Raw genomic sequence first — 17,985 nt, forward strand, 5'->3', positions numbered from 1 at the left:
ATGGCCAGGCACGGTGGCTCATGCCTATAATCCTCAGCCTTGGGAGGCCGAGGCAGGTGGATTATCTGAGGTCGGGAGTTCGAGACCAGCCTGGCCAACATGGTGAAACCCTGTCTCTACTACAAATACAAAAATTAGCCAGGTGTGGTGGCACACACCTGCAATCCCAGCTACTCAGGAGGCTGAGGAAGGAGAATTGCTTGAATCCAGGAGGCAGAGGTTGCAGTGAGCCAATATTGCGCCATTGCACTCTAGCCTAGGAGTCAGAGCAAGACTCTATCTCAAAACAACAACAACAACAACAACAACGACAACAACAAAAACACTATCAAAAAGAAAAAATTCTTTTGTATTATCTTCTAAAATTTAAAGCTTTACTTTTCACATCTTGGTCTTTAACTCTATTTTTTTGTGTGCAGCGTGATACAGAGGTGCATTTTTTTCCCATATAGATGATCAATCACTACACCACCATTTAAAAAAACTGTTCCCTCTTCACCCAATGATCTACAGTGTCACTCAACCTATGTTCGAGAGTCTATTAACTTGCTGAGTCTGCCTTTGGGCTCTTGCTCCTGTTCCACTGCTATCTGTGCATCCCCATGCCAGTGTCAGGCTGTCTTCACTCCTGCAGCTTTATCTGAATCCTGAGTGGTCAAGTCAACCAACTTGCTCTTGGGAACGGTAGAGGTTTGATGAATGAATTGACAAACAAATGAAGAAATGCAGAAGTTTCTAAGTAGGAAGAGTAGGCTATTTGTACAAATCTAAACAAACTCTCAGACACTTTTTAAAAAAGGCAAGCCTTAAAATAATGGTTTTTTTTCTCTAAACATAGCTATGCTTCCTTTAAAAACCTCTTAAAACAGTTTACACAAAGAGCAAGCGATGGCTACCGAAAATGAATTGTGGAGCTAATCCCAGGAAAGAGATACATCTTTCTATTTTCTCAAAAGGAATTAGGACAAGGCACATGGACTTAGCATCACTCTTCCTTTCAAATTAAGTGATTTATGGATTGTTGATTCAGAATTTGCTTGCCACTAATACTTCATCTTAGTATGTTAAATGATTACAGAGAAGAAATCTGGATGGTAAGGAAGCTGAGTTTTCTTTTAAAGAGAGACAGTGACTTTATTATAAGACCTATGATAAAAAAAGGGCAGAGGGCAAGCAACTCAGTCAAATTGAAGTTTTGCAGCTTTGGCAAGCATCCCAGTTTTCCTAATGTTAGTCTTTCTAGGACTTGACTACTTACTGGTCATGAAGCTGAACTCATATCCACAAAGAGTATAAGATGAGAACAAAAACAAGCCCAAAAGCAGGTGAATCAGGCAATGCTCTGTGAACTGGAAAATGCTAGTAAAATCTAGGCAATTGCTATTATTTATTCCATGAATAAATAGTTAAGATTATTCTTATCACTATAAATTTTCACCAATACAGATAATCAAGAGCTCGGCAGTAGAAAGTATTACAACAGTAAATTACATGTAAGATTAAAAACAGTTAGTATGACTGACATTATATACCTGTAGCAGATAATTAAGGTTCTAAGCCAATCGAAAACTAATGACAAGAGGTATTATAAAATAACCTGTTGCTTCACTTGTCTGGTAAATATGATCTTTTCCCATGCATATTTGAGCATTAGGACCTGAAGATTTACTGGACAATTGTAGTTTATTGATTAACTTAACCTCTTAGCACAATGAATTCTGCTATCCAATCTTACAGCAAATAAAACCACTTGACATTTATTCTGCTTTTTATAGTTTACAAAACACTTTCAAGTTAGCTCTCTTCCTGTTAGACCAACTAGGCTAGAAGGACATAAACCTGAACCTACTGGTAGTTTTCAAACCATTTGGTCTGGGGAGATTGCCAGAGAATGAAAGGAACCAGAAAAACACAGAGCTGAGAAGTGGAAAGAGAGAGAAACATTTCTAACAATATTGTGGGAGACCTAAATCCAACTTACTTGAAACACCCCTATACCCCTGCACCTTTCAGTTATAAGACTCAATAAATTCCCTTTTCTGTTTAAGTCCGTGTGAACTGCGTTTCCATCACTTGCACCTGAGAAAGGCCTGGGTGACGTTAAGTCAGTCACGTAACTGCACCGAGAATCACATGTTAACGGCACTCGGAGTCACAGTGTTCAGCTGCTCCTCACAGGAGCCTTTGAGGGATGAAAAATACTAGGATATTATTTAATTCGTAAGGTTATTTTGAGAGTTAAATCAGAGATCTTTTCCCAAAGGAATTAGACAGAGTCTGGCGCCTAGAATCCAATAAATGGTAACGTTACTCCTGCTCTCTCTCCTGACAAGGTACTCAAGAAGATAAGATATGTAAAGCATCTATTATAATTCCTGGTACAATGTAAGACACTCAATCCACGTTAACTCTCTTAGCAATGATGATGATTCAGGATTGGTAATCACATTCATCACTATTTTTCACATTATAGAAGAATAACTAAAAAGAAGAATACAGACCAACTCCACTGGCCTTTTTAACCCCCACATTTCCAGAAAGGTAGAAAAACACTGCTGGAGGGCAGAAAATAAGAACATATAAATGGGTAGTTGGAAATATTAAATAAGCCAGGCAATTTCTAGCATTTGCGCCATGTGAAGCCTCAACATAAATGTAGGGATTTCAAGTTCTCCAAAGGGGAAGGTAATTACAAGCTACAGAAGTACTAGCAGAACCACTCAGCACACACAACAGAAGCCAAATGCTGGACTCACAGTATTTGGAACGTATGGTAGGCCATAGAATTTCTCTTGTGTTTCCTTGAGAATGTCTGTGGTTGAATTCCTCAGGGGATGCTTCCCATGGTAGATTTGATCCAGAGCGGCATAAAAGACCTAGATAGATAAAAACATCTACTTAGTTTTGGTCGTCCATCCTCACATCAAGATGTGGTAAACCAAAGATGCTGTAAGTGCACCAGAACAACAGTTACCAATCACAGTTTAAAACAGTCACAAAAATAAACGTATATGGTTTGAAATGTATTTCATACCACATTTAAGACCATGCTAAAGATTAAAAGGAATGCTCTCAACCTTTTCATAAATATTAAAGAATTTTGAACCATACCCATAAGATACTCTTTATGTACAATGTGGCAAATTAAATATGTGACATGGGAATTTTGCCAAAATATATGTAGACAGAAATGTACAAAACCAGTTACAACTTTTGACCCGCTGGATCTAACAAGGTCTGTTTGGTTTCCTCCTGGAATCCTGATATATCTTAAATGAGAGAAATGAAATGGTCAGAATTCTAGTTTTGTGATGAAAGGTAAAAGAAAATTAAATAGGTGTGGTGGGGGTAGAGAAAGAAATAGCAATGCAGCATCTGGTGAGTACAGATGTATCGAAGAATTCTGATGCAGCTGTTGGAGAGGTTGGAACTAGACTCCCACACCTGGTGTCAGGAAGTACAAAGGAAGCAGCTGCTGTACAGGGAGGGCTCAGCTAGATGACCAGGGAAAAAGAGCGCTCTCCTCTGAGTGGAGGATATAGGCCATTGAAACACAGTGGGAGAAGAAAGCATTAAAGAGAGTTTGGACATGAAATCTGCTGTTTACAAAGTACTCAAAACTAAATTGTGCAAAGAAATCTAAAATAAACATAAAGCATTTTTCCACGACAACATTTGACTCAAGTATTGTTTTTGAACACTGGCTTGAACATTTGACTTAATGCAGGCAAGTAGAAAATGCTTCATTTTAAAGGACAAATTTTGACATGCAATTATGCTTCTGATATGTATCTTTGTGATTCAGAAACGGGATTTGTAGAGAATGTGCAGCTGTTGACTTGAAAGAAGTGAGGATTAGTTTGGTTAAAAGAAAAAATTTACATGCTCTCTAGCTTCTGGCCGCATCCAGATATAGAATTATGGTTCTAAATTATAAAGTTAAGTTTAAACCTTCCCTAGAAAAATACAGACATTTCCTAAATATAAACATTGCTTTCTTCTAACTGGTAATCTAAATATATAGCTAAATATAGCTCTTTCAATTCTACATTTTATAATGAGTAACAATGCATAAAGATAATCAGAGAGGCCAAAATTACTCAACGTCTTACCTATATTCTAACAGAGTAAATTATCAGGAACTGAAACTCTTACATTCTAACTTCAACTGAGGTGTTATTTTGCCCCAATGTATAAATAAATCAGAATTCAGAAGTTTCATTTCTTCAATTATGCCTTTTACAAATGATATAAACATGGGGTAACTTTTTTGAATTATAAAAACAGAGCAAAATAAATTAAATGTGAAAACAGACTAAAATAAATTAAATGTGCATTATTTTTATGTTTATTTGCTGATAAACTAAACAATTCCAAAGAGATGAGCCTATCTACCCACCCAGGGAGTCATGCATTCCTGGGACCAAGAAACTTATTGAAAGAAAGTAAAAATAAAGAGCCTATTTTTAAAACAATAATTTTAAAAAATGTACAGTTTTAAAAACACTGTTTATGTCCCCATGGAAAGTTGAAACAATTCACTTCCTTTCTTCCTTTGTCTCCACTGTCCAAGTGTAATATAAAAGCTGAACCCAGGCAGCTCCTCTACCAGGGCTTTGTCTCTCTCTGTCCCTAGGGGGCTATTGTTTTTGGAGGGAGGAGGAGGGAAAGTTGGTTTTCCATTTTAAAAGAAAATTATTAGAACAATTTTTCAAGAAGAAAGCCACAAAACAGACTTTTGAAAGCCAGGCCTTCTACTAAAGATACCAGCAAACAAGACTTTTGCCAGCCAAGTAATGTTAATTTTTAAAAATAATTCAGAAATCCTTTAAAAATTATATTGATATGAATAGATATTGAGTAAGGTAAAGCAAATATAGATTCATGGTTTTGTCTATATAATAGATTTCCTTCATTGAAACATGGATTTCATGTTTCAAGGTACAGAAAAACAGAGCACATTCATTACCTTCTAGGGACTGAATTTTACAAAACCATAAAGCAATTAAATAGTGGTTACTTTGTTAAACAGGTAACTGAATCATCATAAAGTGAATATTGCCTAAGATGAAAGATGGGTGTTTAGGGTATTTACATAACTCTCAAGATCTGAAGAGGAGTGAGAATTCCATAAACAATCTCAGTCATTACAAACATCTACATACACATCTGGTGTCATGCAGACCTGGCATCCAGATGGTTCATGAAAGTTTACTAGTCTTCATCTCGAAACCTGGGAAGTTGGTTTTGAATATTATCTAAAACTAACAGCAATTACTATCTAAACTTCAAACCTAAGAAGACAAAAATTTTAAAAAGATACAGAATGAATAAACATATATATATATATATATATAAATAATATAAAATTAAGTTTGAGCCTTAATTTAGCTGGTAAAATGTGTGATTTAGAAGAAGTCATGTAATTTTTCTAAGCTTTCATTTTTTCCCAACTGAAAATGGGAAAGTCTTTTTTTTTTTTTTTTTTTTTTTTTTGAGACAGAGTCTCGCTCTGTTGCCCAGGCTGGAGTGCAGTGGCAAGATCTCAGCTCACGGCAACCTCCACCTCCCAGGTTCAAGCGATTCTCCTGCTTCAGCCTCCTGAGTAGCTGGGATTACAAGCACGCACCACCATGCCCAGCTAATTTTTGTATTTTTAGTAGAGACAGGGTTTCACCGTGTTGGTCAGGCTGGTCTCAAACTCCTGACCTCGCAATCCACCCACCTCGGCCTCCCAAAGTGCTGGGATTACAGGTGTGAGCCACCGTGCTTGGTCGGGAAATAATTTTATTCAATGCCTACTTCATAAGGGCAGTGTGAGGACTAAATGAGTCAATTTTGGTCAAGTTCTTTGAACTCAGATGAAAGATGTTTTAGAAGCATAATTATTATAATAAATAGGTATCATTGGCAAGAATTTAAAGTTAGATATGTATCTGGGGTAACGACTCCGGAAAGCTTCAGAACCAAGGCACATACCTGAAGTTGCATGTCAGCTGCGGCACAAACCTTTTTAGATTCACAAAGACGAGACACCATATTTTTTGGCAGTGGCTTGATAAAACAAAAGAATATACATGTGAATAAACTGCCTAATAAGTCACTGCACTATGTACATTATACTTACGAGTCAGGAAATTTAAAAATAACATCAAATGTAAAATGAGTAATAGAATTTCATTATAGTTTTAAAATAATAACTTTAAATATTTTAGTTGGCAAGACAACATGAATAAAGACATTGTTTAATTTCAAAAAGTGGTAATTGTCAAATAAGGGTTTGTACATGAAAATACAGGATTATGTGGAACTAAGACATGGGCGCCGATCTTTAAAAATATATTTAAAAGCTCAAAGGGAATACTTTTTCTGTTCCTTTGCTATAGAGCCTGTTCAAATACTCTCTCGGCTTTTAAAGTGCATATAATAACTGACAATAGGACTAAAACATGAAAATGTCAAGAAATAAATGGTAATTCATGGTGTCAGCCAGTGTTAAAGCTAAACTGACATCCTAACAAATAGTCATAATAATGAATTGCAGATTTTTTTCTTTTCCAACCTAAAAGAACTGTAGAGCTTGGACACTTAATGTCCATGTGTGATTTAAGGCTTTCTTTTTGAGATGAATTAGTCCTAACGCCATAACATACAGATCCTCTTAGAAATAAATTAATAATGTAGTTGAACAAGAACTTTGCTCAATCTTACTCTACTTTAAAATAATTAATCCTTATGTTTATTAAATAAAGATATTGATTTACAACCCAATTAAGCTAAAAGCCCCTCTAAAGAGAAGCACATTATATAAAGACCAATGGTAAGTCACTCAGTGGTACGGTCGTATAAATTAACCACCCGTGAACGAGAACGTGGGCTGTCTGCTGGAAGCGGACCCGTGAACGAGAACGTGGGCTGTCTGCTGGAAGTGGAAACTAGCCACTGCTTTGCAGGAGTCTACTCCCAGGGCCTAGACCCGTGCCTGGAGCCAGCAGACACTCACGGAAGATTTGTGAAGGAATGAACTGCTAGCAAATGGCTTCTTAAGTGAAAGACGTAGAATCTGCTGACTGCTCAGATGACAAACCTACAGCCTTTTTCTCTTTCCATTTGGCAGCAAGCGAACTAAACTAGGCAGAAAAGACAATTTTTTTTAACGAGCTAAGACACAGATGGGAGTAAGCTACATAGTGTGAATTCCGGTACAGGTCGCAGGCCTGGGGCTTTCTGACACCGGGGCACTCATCTTGTATCAAACAGTATTTCCTCAAACAGGATTTTTAAAAGTCAGGATTTAGTTAAGTCATGTCCGCCAACAGATTGCGTCAAAATGTTCACATTTCTTTAAACTTAACTTTATATCTTTATTTTATGTCGTGGACAGGATTCATGCTACATTTAAAAGATTTTTCATGCTTCACCAAGTTTTAATACTTTTTACAAAAAAAGTGTATGTGGAAGGATGACACTGAAACCACCTTTGCAGAATTGTAAGTAATAAGAGAAGTCTAACATGACCAACTCCACCCTGCTTCTAACCTCTCAGGCTACATTGCCTTGAGCTTATTCTAGTGTGGAGGCCAAGATAACTGTAAGAAAAAATTGGTTTATAGTTAAACTTTGAGGCTAGAAAACCTGACCTTCCTGCTTGTTTGGGGACTGAAGCCACATTCCTGGATTCGAATTATGGTGGGGCCTGGACTTCGTTTGCTACACACTTAAACAATCACGGGCCACTGCTAAGCTTGCTTTTCTCTAAGCTGCTCACTACCAGTCACACAGTCAGAAGCTATAAGCCTTGTAACTTCCCAACTACTCCTGTAGATAACATCACTATTGTGGAACCTAAAGGACTGCTCTTTGAGATATTTTTCAGATTTAGCATTTCCACAAACCAAGAGATGCTACCTGGTCCTGAGGCCCAACCCCCAACCAGGAACTGACTCAGCTGTGCAGTTTAGACACTCCTGTGATTTCCATCCACAGCCTATCAACCGTTTCAGTTCCCCAGGCCCCTGCCTGACAAAGTGTCTTTAAAAACTCTAGCCTCCCAGTTCTCAGGGAGGTGAATTTGAGAAATGCCTTCTGTTTTCCACTTAGCTGGCCCTGCTATGATTAAACTGCTTCTTTGTTGCAATATTTGCTGTTCTCAGTGCATTCGCTTTTTGGGCAGTGGGCAAGAAGACCCCATCCAGCTGTGACAGTATTTAACTGTCCTCACTTAACTAACATGCACGAAGACCACGAGCCGTGACAGTATTTCCTCACTTAACTAACACGCACGAAGACCACGAGCCGTGACAGTATTTCGTCACTTAACTAACACGCACGAAGACCACGAGCCGTGACAGTATTTCCTCACTTAACTAACACGCACGAAGACCACGAGCCGTGACAGTATTTCCTCATTTAACTAACACGCACGAAGACCACGAGCCGTGACAGTATTTCCTCACTTAACACGCGTGAACACCACAAGCCGTGACAGTATTTCCTCACTTAACACGCGTGAACACCACAAGCCGTGACAGTATTTCCTCACTTAATTAACACGCGTGAACACCACGAGCCGTGACAGTATTTCCTCACTTAACACGCGTGAACACCACGAGCCGTGACAGTATTTCCTCACTTAACTAACACGCGTGAACACCACGAGCTGTGACAGTATTTCCTCACTTAACTAACACACGTGAAGACCACGAGCTGTGACGGTATTTCCTCACTTAACTAACATGCATGAAGACCACGTAAGCAAGCACTGTATTAGGCACAAGGGGCACAAACAGGGGGCAACAGCGGGTGTCTGCCCCCAAAACTTCTCAGCTAGCATTCTCCACGTAAGCGCCAATTCCACAGTTACTAACTGTAATGCGTACCGGGAAGGAAAGGCCTGTAGGACGGTATGTGAGCTGTGGCCTTGAAAGGCTTGATAGACGTAGGAGTGAGATTGGCAAAATGAATAGGTGTTAACTAGACAAAAGAAAGATGGGTGGGAAGGGGAAAGAAGCATTTCAGGCAGAAGAAACAGCACATGCAAAGGGTGGGAAAGAACAGGGCTGTTGGCAGAAGGTAGAAGCCAGCAGAGGACGGAAAGGAGGTCCCCACTGAAGAAGCCGGGAAGGTGAGCCACGCCGGGTCCCATCTCCACCCTGAGAAATAAAAAAAATAATTAACTGACTGAACAGACCCCCCGTTGGCCAAAGGGACCCCAGAGAAACCCTGGAAACCGAGTTCTAGACCATGACGGGACGGGCAGTTGGCCGTGCCTCACTCTCCCCTCCCTCGCTCACTGTCATCAGGCTTTCTTCCCTACCAGCGAACCAGACACTGCCTCGAAAAATATATATATACACGTATTTAGAAAAAAACAAAAAATGCTACCACTGGAGAAAACCGAGTGAAAGGGACATACGACCTGTCTGCATTTTTGTTTCTGCAACTTCTGTGAATCTATAACTATTTCAAAATAAAAAGTTAAGTACTCCAATTATATATTCAGTGTCTACTATATACTGTAATACAAAGAACATTCACTTGTAAAGAGACACGTCAGTAGAGAATAAGCACAATCCTAGTAGAATAGTTCAGAGGACAGAATCATTAACTCATCAAGTCACAAATAAAAAATACACTGTGTGCTGCACACAGAAAAGTAAACGTTCTTTTTTAAAAACAGTTTGATTGTTTGTTAGTCAACTGGAATAAATGTATTAATTGAAATGAAGTTATATGCTTATTCTCTTAGAAAATACTTGCTTTTCAAAAAATAACACATTTGAAAAAATAAATACCATACAAACTGATTTTCTTTTAAAGTTATATGTAAAGTTATTTTTAAAAAATAAACAATGTCTCAAAATTAAAATTGAAACTTAAAAATGCTTCCTGGTCAAGATTTTCTTCTGTAAATATTGCTTTGCCAGTCGCGGCCATGATAACCAATACTGAATTACAGTGTTCCCTGGTATACATGGGGGAACTGGTTCCGGGACCCCCTAAGGATACCAAGATCTGTAGATGCGCAAGTCCCTGCTGTGAAATGATATGGTATTTGCATACAACCTATGCACATCCTCCTGTATCCTTGAAATCACCTCGTGTGTGTCAATAGTTGTTATAGTGTATGTTTTAGAAAATAATGACAAGAAAAAAAGTCTGTACATGTTTAGTAAAGACACAACCATCCATTTTTCTTCCCCAATATATATACATATAAATACACATGTATGTATATCTATAAATATATATAAAATATACCTATCTCTCTCAGAAGCAGGGTCTCACTGTGTTGCCCAGGCTAGAGCACAGTGGCACAATCATAACTCACTGCATCCTTGAACTCCTGGGCTCAAAAGTTCTCCCACCTCAGCCAAGATCTCAAGGAGCTAAGACTATAGGCAAGAGCCACTGTGTCCAGCCCCCAAATCATTTCGATCTGCTATTGGTTGAATCCACAGATGCGGAACCCACAGATACAGAAAGTCGACTGTAACTCAATTTTGCTGTAATTCCAAAAGCAATTAAGTCTACAGAGCAGCACAGATGTTTAATATGATTGTCTCCTAAACACAAGAGTCTCACATCTGCTACATTAAAGAAACAGAATTAATGTATCTATGCTGACAGGTAATGAGCAACTATGTATAAATGAAAATGCATTTAGAACACCTAAGCCTTGAATATTATAATTATGTTCATTATATTGAATGGGAAAATTTACCAAACTCTGAGGCATTAGAAGTAACGTTCACCATATTATCAGCTGCATGTTTTACCAGATACTATTTCAATTTCCATATTTCCAAGGCAGAAAATACTCCCTTCCACCGACCTGTAAATCTCCTATCTTAACACTGACATGTAATTTCTCAGTTCTTCTGAGGATATGGACACGACTATACTTATTAAAAATTAAAAAGAATCCGACCAGCATATTAATAATGCTATAAATCAAGAATGTTTATATTAGCTAATTATGGTAAAGAACAACTATGCAAGAAACGTCAGGACTGGAGAGCTCTTTTGGCCTTTCAGGCTGTTTCCAGCATTCTAACTCCTGACCATTGAAACAGCCACTTCACAACATCCAATTAATCCAGAAATACCATTCATTCCATGAACTTAACCATCACAGTAGAACGGAGAGCGGGACCTGCCTTAACACCAAAATCTGCCTGCATTTCAAACTCCCATGATTGCGCTTCACTGTAGCACAGGAAGGAGCATCAGATACAACTGAGTTTGAATCCCAACTGTACTACTTACCAGCTGAGTGGCATGGATGGTGGGCAACTTACTGAACTTTGTGAAGCCACATTTTCCTCAACTGCAAAATGTTGATATTATCTTTTCATAGGATGAGAATCAAGCAAGATAATGTGTTTTAAAATTTGAATACGTCAGGTTTAACACAGATAGTGAATAAATGGTAACTGGTATTCTTTACTACTGCTGCACTACGTAATACAATAATCATTGACTTGGACAAACTTTGTTTACATTCTACTGTTTTATCTATGTACTCTGCAAATGTGGTCTGTTTCAGTTTTATAAGTTCTCAGAAGACAGGAATTATAGCTAAACAATTTTCTCTCTGTAGCACCTAACAATCGAGTTCTAAATAAAGAACGTACTTTCATAGTTTCCTGATTATTTCCTTTTTTTTTTTTTTTTTTTTTTTTTGAGACAGAGTCTTACTCTGTAGCCCAGGCTGGAGTGCAGTGGTGCAATCTTGGCTCACTGCAACCTCTGCCTCCCAGGTTCAAGTGATTCCTCCCACCTCGGCTTCCCAAGTAGCTGGGATTACAAGCATGCACCACCATGCCTAATTTTTGTATAGCAGACACCTCAGGAGATCCACCTGCCTGGGATTCCCAAACTTGTAATTACAGGCATGAGCCACTGTGCCAGGCACCCCCCGCTTTTTTTTTTTTTTTCCCATTTATAAAATAGCCGATTATCTTTAACCCAAAATGTATGCCTCCTCAAATTACCCGGCTTTAGAAGAGGATGCTTTTTCTAACCTGGTAATTAATTTAAGGTTTACCAAAAAAACCCCACAATGAAATAAAGTAATGTGCTACTAATCTATTAATATCTTCGATATTTCAATATTTGCCACAAAACTTGGTCATTAACTCACTTTTTGAAAATATTTTCTCTCACCTTAAGTAGAACTGGTTATCTTATCAAACAATGCGTCAGTTTTTCATCTGCAGGTTCTAGCTCGTATTTAGAAAATACTGGTACTAATCAGAAAATCTCTTCTGATGATCAAACGTATCTCATGCTATAAGTCTAGATAGTTCGGAATTGCAGAGTTTTGAATGAAAAGTCTACTGTAATTATTACTTCTGTTTGTAACGTGTCTTTTCTGCCCGGTTGTGTCTTTTCTGCCCGGTTGTGTGTAAGGTTTTCTCTTTATCTTTGGTTTCCAACAGTTTGACAACAATGTATCCAGGTATATTCTTTTTTTATTATTTATCCTGCTTGGGATTCCTGAAGCTTCTTGGATCTCTGGTGTGCTTTTCATTATTTTTGGCAAGTTCTCAGTTATTATGACATCGAATATTTCTCTGGCCTTGTTACTGCTCTCTTTTCCTCTCTGGAACTTGAATTGCATATATGTTACACTGGCTGGAATTGTCCCAGGGTTCTTGGAAGCTTGGTTTCGCTTTTGTTTCCCATCCCCTACTCCTTTCCCCTCTCTGTATTTCAGTTTAAATAATTTCTACTGACCTTATCTATCTTTAAATTCACTGATTCCTTCCCCAGCTTCATCGAGCGTATGGATGAGCTTCTCAAAGGAATTCTTCGTGTGTGGTATCGTGGCTTTATTTCCTGCACTTGCATTTGAGTGTTTCTTGTGGTTTCCACTTCTCCCTATCTGTTCATACATGTTATCCATGTTTTCCATCTTATCCTTTAACAGTTAAGCTCCTGACAGACAGTGACTTTGGAGTTATTCTAGTTGTTAGTAATTTTCAAGTCCCTGAGTTTGCTTTTATTGACTGCTTTATCTTGGAGCAGGGAGTCAGGATTTTCTGTTATTCCTGCAGCAACAGCCAATCACTTCCTACAACACGGAGGAGGCCTGTCTGCTTTCCCACCCTGCTCTCAAGAGCACCCAGAGGAGGCCGACAGAAAAGGGCCTACAAGTGAATGCTAACTCCTCCAGCATCAGGGCCCTCAGGTATTCCAGACTGATATTCCAGTCTCCACTGGGTCTCTACCAATTTGCAAAAGTGTTACTGATCTCTTCTTAACCCCTTGTATGGCAGTCAGCCTTTCCACCCACGATCTGCCACAGGTGAGCCATCTGTATCTTTGGATTTAGACACCTCCAGGGCCGAGACCTCAGCTTCCCTATGAGCTGGGAAAAGTTAGCATTCTACCTGCCTTTTCCTGTAGGAAGGTCGGTTGCCAGCAGTGCTCTTTCGAGCTTTCTGCAGCCTAGGTGGATGGGCAAATTCCAAACAGTTCAGACTTTCATTAAGTAATATCATTTGGGCTTAGCCTCCAAAGGAGAAAAACCAAACCAAACCAAATACAAAGGCAGAAAAGCTTTACAAAAGGTGAACTATCCTTTTAAGTCAGGAATTAGACATCATCAGAGACTATCATGAAGAAACCTGTAAAGCTTTGGCACGTATGATAGACAGCATAGCTGAGTACTGTCTCAAGCAGTTGGATCAGTCAAGTGAGAATCCCCCTTTCCCCACCTTAGTAATTTTTTACCTCCAACTCCCTCCACTCGCTCGCTCCTTGGCTATAAATCTCCACTGTTCCTTGTTGTATTTAGAGTTGGGCAGAGTCTCTCCCCTACTACCAAACCTTACTGCAGTAGCCCCCGATAGAGTCTGCCTTACTGTTCTTTAATAACGTTCATGAATAATTTTTCCTGTAACAAGAACAACAATAAAACATCATCCTCTGCCCTCAAAAGCATTAAAATTCCGATACCTGCATCACAAGAAGGTGGAGGGTGTGATGCATGCTGCAGGTGTGTAACTTCGGGCTTGTTGATTCACTTTCAATTTGTTTTTGTACCCCTCAAAATTCGATCCCGTGATTAAGGTACGCTGCCCCTTGATGGCAAAGGCACTTCTATCCAAATTTATTTTACTGATACTTTGACAAGTTCCCCCACAAAAGGATCAGTAAACATTCAGTGTTTACTGAATGAACACTTAATAAAACAATAAAACATTCAGTGAATATAATTTATATATTTAATACACAATTAGTATATGATTGATACATAAGGAAGTTAGATAAAGAAAAATAAAAGCAGAAAAATAAAATGAGGTCAGAACTGAGGGTAGGCACATTAAAACATGTTTCCTATAATTCCACGTCATTTTCACAGTTGGGCCATACATTTAGTTCTGGGTTTTGCAGTGGGCTAAGCAGTGTTAAAAGAAAAACTTTGGACAAATTAAATGTAACAGAGTTTGACTAGGCACAGTGGCTTACTCCTGTAATTCCAGCACTTTGGAAGGCTGAGGCAGGCTGATCACTTGAGGTCAGGAGTTCGAGGCCAGTCTGGCCAACATGATGAAACCCTATATCTACTAAAAAAAAGAAAAAAAAATTAGCCAGGCTTGGTGTGCGGTGCCTGTAATCCCAGCTACTCAGGAGGCTGAGGCATGAGAATCACTGGAACACAGGAGGTAGAGGATGCAGTGTGCCAAGATCGCACCACTGCACTCCAGCCTGGGTGACAGAGCGAGACTCTGTCTCAAAAATAAATGAATGAATGAATGAATAAATAAATTTAACAGAGTTAAGCAGAGCAAAGGACACTTTGAAAATTGGGCAGTCCTTGGAGCCACAATAGGTTCAGAGAGACTCACGAGCTGCCATATGGTCTGACAATATTTATGGACAGAAAAAGGAAAATGACCTACAGAAAACAGATGTCACGTACAGAAACAGCTGGGTTGGTTACAGCCCACATTTGCCTTATTTGAACAAGGTTTGAACAGCCTGTGATTGGCTGAAACTCCGTGATTGGTAAAGGGTAGGTTACAGGCTGTTTATACCTCTAGTGAGGTTAGAGTTCATTATGTATGGAGAAATCTTTAAGCCTAATTTAAAATACATAAGGCAGCTTTACGCTAAATGTAACAGCGGAGAAGGAAATTCAATGATGTGCCTCATTCTAATTCCTGTGAGTACTGGTCTAGATCCCTTACCTGAAATTCCATAATCCATAAACGTCTGAAGACTGGAAACTTTTCATAAATTTGACCAAAAAAACATTAGATGGCAAGACCTGACACGGGCAAATGTGGAGTTTGTAAAGTATTTATCTTTTAAAAATATTTACCCTTACACTTTGTGAATATGCAGAAATAGGAATGTGTTTCACTACTGGGTACTTTACCAGAACGAGCTAGGTTTATTGATTCCTTTTAATTCAATAGCCACAGTATACGGTTAAACAAAAATTATGGGAGGCCATTGTTTTACACAGAGCTCCTACACTAGGCCCCAACAGACAAAAACAAACCAAATGGAGTCACTCATGCTAAATGCCACATAATCAAACCGAAGTTTTAGAGAAGCGACAGATCCCATACAGTCCGGTGCTTCATGAAAACAGGAGATCGCAGTCTAGCTGAGTCGCTGTAATACGGAAGCTCCCTTTGTTTTAACGCTTACAAAAGAGGAACCTGAGGCTAATCAACCGGCTTTTTTTTCTAGTGTTCTCACCTCAAAAAACCTTGTTCTCACCTTATAAAACCCACTGTTCTGCTATTGCCCAGGGGGAGCTTTCATTCTATTTTGTAGAATAGAGGCTGCCCAATTCATGAACCACATATAAAAGTAAAATAGATCTATAACCAAATTTGCTGTAATTTTTTCTTTGATAAACCATATTAATTTTCTAAAACTCCAGAAAATTCTAAATTCCAAAACATCTAAACCCAAAGTTTTAGATACAGAACTATAAATCTCTATGTGTTATATATTTGGTCCAAAATAGAGCATAAATTCTCCACTTTTTATTAAAAAAAAAAAAAAAAAAAAAAAAACAGGAAAAAAGCCAGACACGGTGGCTCACACCTGTGATCCCAGCACTTTGGAAGGCCAAGGCCAGTGGTTCACCTGAAGTCAGGAGTTTGAGACCAGCCTTGCCAACATGGTGAAACCCCATCTCTACTAGAAATACAAAAATTAGCCAGGTATGGTGGCAGGCACCTGTAATCCTAGCTACTTGGGAGCCTGAGGGAGGAGAATTGCTTGAACCCAGGAGGCGGAGGTTGCAGTGAGCCGAGATTGCGTCACTGCACTCCAGCCTGGGTGACAAGAGGGAGACTCCATCTCAAAAAAAAAAAAGAAAAAAAACCTCCTTTCATTCCAAGTGTTCCACACACAGTGTATTGTACATGTCTTCCCAAAGAGGTTTACAGATGTGTCATTTAAAAAGTGGGTTAAGGGTGAGAAACTCTTTGAGCACTCTGAAATTTGTATCTATAGAATCCTGCTGAGTGAAGTTACTCGGCCTTCACTTGACGTTGTCCAACTCTCGTGCTTGTGTTGACTGAACAGAGGCCCTGCCTGTGGTAGAAGAGCCAACAATAAAAGCAGGTCAGACTGTCTAGGAAATTCACTCAAGTAAACATCTTTCTTGAGGATTCCAGTTATTAGCATATTAAATTATATGTAGTCCTCCCTTTACATATAGAAACCCACTTAATGCTACATCCATTTTCCAAAATTATTTGAGCATAGACCACCTATCGCCTCCACCTCATACATCTTTTATAATCAGGTGATTTAATATGTAGAACATTGGCTGGAAAATGACTTGGTAAAGCAATTAAATGTAAACTTTCACTAATAAAAGAAAGAATTCTTATAAATAAAACATTTTAACAAAATAAAGGAATAAATACAGCTATTATTCTGGCTATCTAATGCTTCTTTCCAGTCTTATATTTACACCCACTTTATTAGAAAGCTCCTCTTCAGCTCTTCTCCATTGCACCTGGCTCTGCCTCTCCCAGGCCAGCACAACCCCCAGGCATTCTGGGAACTTGTCTGCAGGGTGTCCTGCCGCTCTGGCGCCTGAGCTGGTTCCACTGCCCCATCAGAGTGTGCATTTCTAAGAAATGCAAGTTGATGGAGCTCATGAAAGCACACTAATTTGCCTTTCTTTATGGCCAGGGAACAAATGGATAGAGCACAGAAGATGCCATATGTTCTGGTCTCTTCAATGCATTAGCAGATCCACAAAACTCCTTCTGATTTCTCTGCTCCAAAACAGAAGAAAAATAGCCAGCATCCAACACTGCCTCCATACCGAAAAACGCCAAATAATACCAACCGCAAGCTCCACATTTCCCTCCTGCAACACTTTCTCTTTCCACAGTAAAGAGGGAGATTTCCACTCTGTTATTTTTTTCAACTATCACCTATCAACTATTATTTTTATGGAGACATTTTATTGAAATAGTAAATCTAGTTATAACCTCAATAAACCTTTGCAATCTGCAACCTTTACAAACTATCTTACTATAGAGTTGTTCAGAAAGTTTTCTTAAAAATCTGTATCCCTTAACAAATGCAGACTATTTTAAACATGGCTTGAGAATTTATGTTAATGTGAATTTATTTCAAAGTAATTTTTACTGAGTGAACTTTATACTTCAGATAATTTATGCTCCTTCCTAGTTTCTTTCATAAAAATATCTGCAGATTTTTTTTTGTCACTATAGAATCCCACCGAGTGCAAATGAGCCCTGGTTTGAAGCTGGCTGCCTCCTGTGCTTACTAAATGGGCTGTCAGAGAAGACAGAGCAAGAAAAGCAGGTAAGACCTGTCACAGAGACTCTCTGGGCTCATCCTCACCGAGCACCCCACCCTGTGCAAGGCATCCTACTAAGTAGCTGGGTAATACACAATGAATCTCACCTGATCCTGCTACCTGGAACCAGAAAAGGAATGTACAACCTGCAGTATCTGAGGGGGGCT

General features: G+C 38.9%; 1 protein-coding gene across 3 annotated transcripts in view; it reads right to left on the reverse strand.

The window, feature by feature from the left end:
- The window catches only part of MIPEP (mitochondrial intermediate peptidase), a 212,397-nt gene that overhangs the window by 129,578 nt on the left and 64,834 nt on the right, over positions 1-17,985 (reverse strand). For all 3 annotated transcript variants that reach the window (XR_006693586.3, XR_010582505.1, XM_005585479.4), the window contains exons 15-16: positions 5,980-6,054; positions 2,757-2,876 (exon numbers count right to left, since the gene is read on the reverse strand). Coding sequence is in view for 1 of the 3 variants with exons in the window: in XM_005585479.4 (XP_005585536.3) it covers positions 2,757-2,876; positions 5,980-6,054 (195 nt within the window). In the remaining 2 variants the exon portion in view is untranslated. The remainder of the gene's footprint in view (positions 1-2,756; positions 2,877-5,979; positions 6,055-17,985) is intronic.

Source organism: Macaca fascicularis, chromosome 17 (genome assembly GCF_037993035.2).
Source record: "Macaca fascicularis isolate 582-1 chromosome 17, T2T-MFA8v1.1".
In the NCBI taxonomy this organism is placed as follows: Eukaryota; Metazoa; Chordata; class Mammalia; order Primates; family Cercopithecidae; genus Macaca; species Macaca fascicularis.